Source organism: Elephantulus edwardii, unplaced genomic scaffold (genome assembly GCF_000299155.1).
Source record: "Elephantulus edwardii isolate Elephantulus edwardi_28Jun2011 unplaced genomic scaffold, EleEdw1.0 scaffold00195, whole genome shotgun sequence".
NCBI classification, from domain to species: domain Eukaryota; kingdom Metazoa; phylum Chordata; class Mammalia; order Macroscelidea; family Macroscelididae; genus Elephantulus; species Elephantulus edwardii.
In genome coordinates this window covers 1,146,092-1,155,408 of record NW_006399945.1, presented here as the reverse complement: position 1 = coordinate 1,155,408, position 9,317 = coordinate 1,146,092, and the positions used below count along the sequence as shown (strand labels likewise).

The following is a 9,317-nucleotide window of genomic DNA, read 5'->3' as shown; positions in this document are numbered from 1 at the left end:
TGATACTGAGAGCTAGACAAATAAAAGAGATTATAAAAGAATTGATGCCTGTGAATTGTGGTGTTGGAGAAGAATGCTGAATATCCCACAATACCCTATATCTGAATATCCCAGATATGTTTTGGAGAAGGTGCAACCAGGGTGCTCCTTAGAGGCAAGGATGGTGACACTTGGTCTCACGCACTTGGGGCATGTAGCTAGGAAAAGCTATTTCTTGGAGGACATCATGTTTATAAAGGTGGAGTTTCCATGAAAGAGAGGAAGACCCTCAACCAGGTGAATTTATTACTAAATGCAAGGGGTTCTTTCCGTTAGTCAATTGCCATTAGACAGATGAATTGCAATATCCATAGGCACTTTACTACCTATCTGTGGGAAGGCAGTGAGATCCTTCTCAGAGACTGCCTCCCCATCTGGGAGTGGTCATTAGGATTATATACCAGGGTGAGACACCAACTCGCTTAACAATGCACTTTTGTTAGTAACATTGAAGAATTTCTACATCTGGGGGGGGAAAACCCAAAAACATTTACACACAGATACCAGTAAACAGACAACCTACAAAAGAGTTAACACATGACTTAGAAAAACAGGCCCTGAAAAGATAAAGGCTAACTCAGGAAAGGTGCACCTTCCCTCCTGGGAAAAAAGAGAGGATTAAGATACAACTTACTTGAGCACCACAAGATAAAGGTAAACAACCCAACTGCAAAATGGGCACAGGATATGAACAGACACTTCACGAAAGAAGACATTCATATGGCCAACAAATACATGAAGAAATAAATGTTCAAAATCCCTCGCTCTAAGAGAGATGCAAATAAAAACAACTATAAGATATCATCTCATCCCAGTAAGAATAGAAAAATTGAACAGAACAGCAAACAACAAATGCTGGTGAGGTTGCCGAGAAACTGGAACCCTTTATTCACTGTTCGTGGTAGTGTAAAATGGTGCAACCACTATGTAAGGCAGTATGGCACTTTAGCAAAAAGTTGGAAATAGAAATACCATTTGATGCACACCCATGTTTATTGCGGCTTTTTTCACAATAGCAAGGAGCTGGAAACAACCTAAGTGCCCATCAATAAACAAACGGATAGAGAAGCTGTGGTACATTCACACAATGGAATACTACGCTGCATTACAAAACAAGGAACTCATGCAATATTATTCAAAATGGGTGACCCTGGAGGATATTATGCTGAGTAAAATATCTCAGTAACAAAAAGACAAATACTGCATGGTGCCACTGTTTTAGAATGGGACTGACATCAGTGTTGGGGTAAGACTGGGAAAAACTGGATAGATTATGTATACTGCATTGAAACAGATGAGGGAGAGAACAGTTTAAAGCGATATATGATAGGGTATTATGGTTATCAAAGAATCCAGAATTAAGGTTGCATAGTGGAGTGCATTTGGAGCGGGGCAGGTGGGGGTGGAGGGTGGGGGGTTGTGGGGAAAGCTGGCGGGGAGAGTATACTAATGAAGGAGTTTATCTTTTGCTTTTCGGAGAGGAGCGAAGAGGATGGTAGAGAAAAAAGTGCAACAATGAATGAATGGAAATCCAAAATCTCAGTAAATGTTCATTAAAATTAATAAAATAAATTTTTTTAAAAGGATACAATTTACATATGGTTGGGAAAAACAGTTTCAAAGAGGTAAACGCTGATCTAGGGAGAGATGGATTTCCTGTCCTAGTAAATAGACAGATTAAACTACTTTACACCAATAAAGAAAGGAAACAAAGAATCCAAAGGCTAAGTAACTAGTTTTGCTGGAGAAAACCGATGCCAGTTTTATAACGATGTAACTAGTTTTATAACTGATACTTATTTAGAGAATTCTAAATTTATTAATACCACCCCATCAGGCTGACACAGTGACTGCAGCAATGGGTTCGAGTGTGTCAGAGATTGTCAGACTGGCACAAGATAGGACAGGGTTCTCAAGTCGTACTCAATGGCATATAACAGCAACGATCCTTATCTCTCCTTTTTGTGGCATCAAAACCAAACGAAATCGACTGCCATTTGAGTACATGCCGACTTGTCACAACCGTATAGCCGAAAAGATTTGGAACAACTACAATCATTTCGAAATGGATGAAGTTTGGGAAGTCTGGGACTAGTCCTCCTGACCCTTAGGCGTCTATTAATGAAGCCGATCGCAGCCTGCAGCTCACATCCTGAGCACCCCTGGTCGGCAACCAGCCGGGGGCTCTCTGGCCTTCATCTCTATGGTCGGCAGCCAGGAAACCGGAAGCGGGTCCCTGCAAGGAGGAAGGGAGCCGAGGGCGGGGCCATGCAGGGGCGGGGCCTTCGCTGCCACCTCCGCTGCGGACCCAGGCGAGATGGCGGCGACCGAAGGGGTCGGAGAGGCTGCGCAGGGCAGCGAGCCTGGTCAGCCGGAGCAGCCGCCGCCCCAGCCGCACCCTCCGCCGCCACAGCAGCAGCAGCAACAGGGAGAAGAGGCGGCGTCCGAGGGGGGAGAAGCGTTGGCATCGCCAATGGACGATGGGTTTCTGAGCCTGGACTCGCCTACCTATGTCCTGTACAGGTAACGCCCCCGCGGCATGGCCGCTGCGCCTGAGGCCAATCCCCGGGCGGGAGCTGACTGCTGGCCGCTGTCTGCAGTCTGCGCCGCGTCCTCTTTGTGTGGGGCTGAAGTTTTCGAGGCCCCGCTGGTGCTGGCCGCCGGGCCTTTGGCTGGAGGTGGCCGCCCAGCCCCCGGGACCCGCTCCTGGAGGCAGCAGTGGCCGAAGACTCGCGATGCCTCTGCGGCTTCTCACGAGTTTGTAAGAGATGCAGAAACCACAGGACACTGGACATCACTCGTTCTTAGGCTGTTAAAGTGTTATGATTCATAATGGAGAAATTTCCCGCTCTCTTCCATGCGCCCCGAATACTCTGCTGATAGTAATCTAAATACAGAAGGGAAAAAATTATTTAAGTAGGTCCAGATTTGCTGACCTTAGAAAGCTACGTGTAAGCTTTCCCAAAGATTTATTCTGTGCTGGAAAGAGAAATCGTGCATGAAACTCCAAAACTCTAAAGTTCATTCAACTATTATTTAGCACCTAGAATCAGTAAAATACTAAATTAGGTTGTCAAAGTGAAGATCTTGTATTTGCTAATTCCACTTACAAGTCCCAACAGCATCGTGTATATAATGCAAAGAATAGATAGTCAGCAGTCGTGGGTGCTTTTTAAGCTTTCCAAGTGGGCTCATGTGTGCTGGAGATGGTGAGGCTGGCACGGGGTTCAGAGCCTTTTGTTCATAGGGGCAGTGTGAGCTGTATAGCCAACTGAACATAACAGCAGCCCTTGTCTGAATCATGTCTTCCTATCAGAAAGTAAAGCTGATTTACAGATTCCATTTGAACCTGCAGAGGTGATCACTAAGCTCACACATTGTATCTGCCTTGTTCAGTTCTAGGTACTCACATTCTTGTTAGGTGTCATTGAATGGGTTCTGACATAGTGCCCTATGTACAGCATCGTGAAACACTGCCTGTCCTCATTTCCATGCTGTGTTTGAGCCCATTGTGAACAGACACTTTGTCAGCGCCTCTCATTAAGGGTCTTCCTCTTTTTCACTGAGCCTTTATCAAGCATGAAGTGCTTTCCCAGAGACTGGTCCCTCTTGATAACATGTCCACAGTACATGACAAATCTCACCATTCTAGCTTCTAAGAAGCTTTCTGGCTGAACTTCTGCCAAAACAGCTTTGTTCTTCTGGCAGTCTGTGGTATATTAATAGTCTTTGCCAACACCACAATTTAAAGACATCAGTTCTTTTTCTATTGTCCTTATTCACTGTCCAGCTTTCACTTGCATATGAGGCAGTTCAATAAAGATCATGGCTTGTGTCAGGCGCACTTTAGTGCTCAAAGTGACATCTTTCTTTTGTAAAACTTTAGAGAAGTATTTTGTAGCAGATTGCTGACTGCTGCCTCTGTAGAAATTGATTGTAGACCCAAGTAAAATTAAATTCTTGGCAACTTCAGTCAGTTTTTATTTGTTACGATGCTGCGTATTGGTTCATTTTTAAGGATGTTTGTATATGTTGAAGTGTAGTCTATACTAAAATATGTCGTCTTTGATCCATCATTAAGTGCTTCAGGTCCTCTTCCCTTTCAGTAAGCAAGGCTGTGACATCTGTACTGTCCACAGATTGTTTAGGTCTTTCTCCAATCCCAATTCTACTGTCTTCTTTCTACAGTCCAGTGTCTCAGAGTATGTATGTATCAGCATACAGATAGGGTGAATCAGTATGGTAAATATGGTAAATGGATATATCCCTGACACATTTTCTAACTTGTAAACATACAATATGCCCTTGTTCCATTTGAGCATCTACCTCTTGCTCTGTGTATAGGGTCTACATTTCCCTAATTAGTATACCGTGGACTACCAAAAGAACAAACATTCAGACAAACCAGACCCACTGACGATGAGTCATGACAACCTGCTGGGTTTCTGTGTCTGTAAATCTTAAAGGGAAGAGACTGGCCATCTTTCTTCTGTGGAACAGCTGGTGGATTTGAAGCCCAACATGATACACACTACACCATTTTGATTTTTTTTTTCATTGTTGCACATTTTCTACCCCCCTACTCTCCACCCTCCCTGCAATGCACTTCTTGTTCTAGATTGTCATGCATACAATGCCTAATCATATATTCCTTTCGGAACAATTCTTTGCCCTGTCCTAATACACTTTTCATTATCTACTCTTTCCCTTTTTTCCTCCAACTCCCCATTCCTGTCCTATTTTATAACAATAGTGTTATGTAGTATTTGCCCTTTTATGTCTGAGAGATTTCAGCATAATATCCTCCAGGTTCCCCATTGTTGTGTAATGTTTTACAAGTTCTTTATTTTTCAGTACTGAGTAATACTCCATTGTGTGGATAAAGCATAGTTTTTTCTGTCTATTACTTTGTGGATGAACATTTGGGTTGCTTCTCTCTCTTTGCTATTGGAAATAACACAGCAATAAACATGGGTGTGCATATATCTGTTTGAGTCATAGCTCTGGCTTCTTTAGAGTATATTCCCAGTAGTGGAATTGCTGGGTCAAATGATGTTTCCATTTCTAACATTTTGAGAAAGCACCAGTCTGCATTATATAGTGTCTGTACCATTTTACAATCCCACCAGCAGTGAATAAGAATTCCAATCTCTCCAACCTCACTAGCATTTGTTGTTTGCTGCCCTGTTGAACTTTACTGTTGTTGATGGAGTGAGATGATATCTCATAGTTATTTTTATTTACATTTCTCTGATGGCGAGGGAGTTTGAACATTCATGTGTTTGCTGTCTGAATGTCTTCTTTGGTGAAGTGTTTAGTTACATCCCATCAGGATTTCTTAAATACACATTTGATAGAGAGTATTTGGCTTAATTCTCTTAAGTTCGTGAAAATCACTATCCGTGTTTTTTCTTACAGTTAATATTTTACTGATTTAAATTCATCACCATGATCATTTAGATTACCGTGGTGCTATGAACACTGAAACCTGTATCAGGTTGTTATGTGCCATTTTGTCAGAACCAGCTGATAACTGACCCTCCAGCAAGTTTTCAGAGATTGTAAGTAGCACAGGATGAGATTGGCCATCTTTGTTTTTCAGAGCTTCTTTTGAATTCAAACCATATGCCTTCAGGTCTACAGTGCAATTCTTTACCACGGGACCACCAGAGTTCCCCTAACCTGTATCACTGAATTGATAAATTTTCACTGTCTTCACATGACTGTCTTAATTTCCCGTCTCTGCTTTCTCATGCTACGCCCACAGGCTGTAGGTCTCTTACAGTTCAGGTCATGATTTGTCTTCCTCCTTCTCACTTGTCTCATTACTCTCATCTCTGTCTGCTTACATGGTGAGCGTAATTTCTGGATTGCTTGTGTGCCTAAGAAGCTGCTCTTGTTAGGTGTTCAGTATAGAAAAGGAAAAAGTGGGTGGGGGAAGAATGTTAGAAATTGAAGAGTGAGAAATAGAACTTTGATTTCATTGGGCAGTTCAGAGATGTCTTTAAGCATCTGTAGTTGACTTTATAATGTTATTTTAGTGTTGACAATGTTGACAATGAAGTAACATTCATTGAATGTTTAATATGTACTATGCTTGTTTTCAATATTTACTGTGTGTTATTTTATACTTAAAACATTTCCTAAAGTTGGCTGATAATATTCTCATCCCCATTTTAGAGATGAAGAAACTGAGACCCAGCAAGATTAACTCATTTTCTTAGGGTCCCACAACTATTAAATGATATTACTTATATTAACCCCTAAGAATCTTATGAATTAAGGGAAAGTAAACTCTTAAGCCAGTTAAATAGATTTATTTCTAAAAGCCTTCTGCAAAAAAAGGTTTCTGCTTTTAAGTCTTTGGATTTTAAAAGTCCTGGTGAAACTTTTTTAAGTCCCTGGTTTTAAATCTTTAGGTTTTAAAATTACTGATGAAACTTTTTAAAATCTAAGGATTATTCATTTTACCTTTATTTTTACTTCAAAAGTCAGTCTGTAAGAAAAAATGGCAAAGCTTGGTTATGAAGAATTTAACTATGATTACAGTAACATATCTGTAACAACAAAAACAACAACAACAAAAAACCAAATTCCTTGTCTGCTAGGGACCTCTATGGTAAGTAGTTATTTTGTTATCCCAAAGGTAGGTGGTTGGCATCCTTCTTGGCTGCTCTCTTGAAGAAGGATGGGCAATCTCCTCCAGTGTATTTACTGCCTATGAAACCTGTTGGAGGTCATTCTGACTCGATGGCAAATAACATCAACAGCATTGCATTCTGTTCACTTCTAACTCATGGGGCCCCAGGCATTAAAGAGTAGAACTATAAGCTCCATCGAATTTTTATGCCTGTAATTTAGGAATAATAGGAACTCTGATGGTGTAGTGTGTATCTTGTTGGTAGTTACTGTTGAGTTGCCTATGGCTCATAGTCAGCCTATGAACAGATCTGAACCCTACACTGTCCTATGCCATCCCGTGTAAATTTGCAGGCTGTAAACCCAATCAGCAGTTTGAATTCCCTAGTTAGTTCTGTGGGAGAAAAATGAAGAATCTCCTCCCTTTAAGATTGTTATTGTTTACTATGGAATTGGAATAGACTCAGAGCTGATCCTCCAGCTAGTTTTCAGAAGCTGTACATGACGCAGGAGGAGATTGCCCAGCTTCCTCTTGCAGAGCTTCTGGTGGCAGCTCCTCACCGCTAACCTTTCCAGAACCTTAGAATTCCAGTGGCGGGTCACTGTGATTTGAAATTACCTCAGCAACCTCATGCTTGGTTTTATTTTTTGCAATCTTATGGAAAGGATTTCTGGCAGTGCAGTGATTAAGTGCTCAGCAGCTAAACAAAAAAGATTATGGGTTCAGACTCACCAGTGACTGCAGGAGAAAAGACCTAACAGGCTGGTCACATAATGATTACAGCTTGGAAACCCTACTAGGCACTTCTGCTCTGTCAGATTAAAGTCTACAGGAAGGAATTGACTTGACACACAGCAACAACCACTCTTTCAGAAGATGATCACTAGACTTCTCTTTCCTTAAGGTACTTCTGATTTGATTCAAACCACCAGCCTTTCAGTTAGTAACGAGTGCAGTGAAAAAGGTTCAAGATTACTAGTATTAATGTAAGTGTTGTGGTTATTTTTTTTTTAAACATCAGAGTTTGTCTCTTCTTTTTCTCTGCTTGAAAATAGTCACTGAAAAAAAAATTTGTCTTTTCAGGGACAGAGCAGAATGGGCTGATATAGATCCAGTGCCACAGAATGATGGCCCTAATCCAGTGGTCCAGATCATTTATAGTGAAAAATGTAAGTTTATCAGGAAAATATCTGTTAATTAAATTTAGTTGCAGAGATGATAGATACAGCTTTGTAGCAAAATAGTTTTTATGTCATAAATGTCTGACTAGCTTAAGGTAAGCTAATATTGTAGTTTTACATCATTTATTTTGATAACTAAGTTTTATTTAAACAATGACCAAAGCCTAAAGAAATGAATGTTACTTTATAATTGCTAGTATATAATTGGCGCTCTGGTGGCCTAGTGATAGGAAGCTGCGCTGCAATCCCTAAGGCACATGCTTCAGATTTTCCATCTACTCCACGGGAGAAGGATGGGCAGTCTCCTCCCATGCCATTTACAGCCTCTGAAAACCCACTGGAGGGTCAGCTGTGAGTCAGTTCCAACTTGACAGCACACAACACCACTAACTGTGTAGATGTGCTTTTCATAAACTTTCAATCTGTACGTAGAATACAACATTAAATAAATTACTGTTTTATTTAACATAAACTTTAATTGTAGAAGTATAAAAATATCAGGGTTTTCAATTGTATTTTGGAATGAATGTTAGGCTGAATTTAGCTGTATTCATTGATGTTAAAATGAGTGGGGTTTTTTTTTTTTTTACAAAGTATCCATTCTTTCATAATGAATGTGAAAATTCTTTGTGCATTGAAGGTCATGCAGTGTTAATTGTTAGTTGTTCTTCTAGGAAAGGGTAAGTGAATAGTATGGAATGTTCATCTTGTAAGACGTGTGTATATGTGTTTGTGTGTTTTCAGTTAGGCTTTGTTTCCAAGGTCGTCTTTCACAATAAAGCATTTATTGTGATTTTTCCCCTTGATGAATACCAAGAAATGGTTTGAAGGAAAGACTAGTGGTTCAGGAGGTTTACATTATTAGTTATGACAAATTGATACTAAATAATTAATATTGTAGAATTTGTACTGAAATAAATAGGTTAGAAACATCTTATAAGTAAGTCTTTATAATCACTATGTAGGAGAGCTTTAAATGTAATAAAAAAGAACATATCATATTTGTGTGTTGTTGTTGTTTTTACGTGCTGTTGAGTTGTCTGTGACTGTGTACAACAGCTCTGAACCCTTCCCTGTCCTGAGCCAGTCTCACTGACTCTGACTCACCTGTCCCCATTGACTAGTTACTGAATCATTCCATCTTATCCAAGTTTTTCCTCTCCTGCACTGTACCTCCACCCCTCTGAGCATGATGTCCTTTTCTAAGAATCTATCTCTCCTGGCCACATGCCTCAAGTATGTGAGATGGAGCTTCAGAATCCTAGTCTCCAAGGAGAAGCTTCGCTTATAACAGTTGTCAATGGATTTGGATGAAATCAGATTTATTCCTATAACATACCTTCTATGAAAAGAAATTAAAGATGAATTAACCTTTTTATAGAGAGCTCTAATGGCCTCCTGAGTAGGGAGTTACTCGACTAACCCAAAGATGGCCCCTCTCTGCTAATTCAAATTCA

At 40.4% G+C, this 9,317-nt stretch overlaps 1 protein-coding gene across 1 annotated transcript in view; it reads left to right on the top strand.

Annotated features, from left to right (window-relative positions):
* Positions 1-2,338: 2,338 nt before the first annotated feature.
* The window catches only part of FNTA (farnesyltransferase, CAAX box, alpha), a 31,965-nt gene continuing 24,986 nt past the window's right edge, over positions 2,339-9,317 (top strand). Inside the window, exons 1-2 of the mRNA XM_006896976.1 lie at positions 2,339-2,562; positions 7,763-7,848. Of these exons, the coding sequence (XP_006897038.1) occupies positions 2,357-2,562; positions 7,763-7,848 (292 nt within the window). The 5' untranslated portion in view covers positions 2,339-2,356. The remainder of the gene's footprint in view (positions 2,563-7,762; positions 7,849-9,317) is intronic.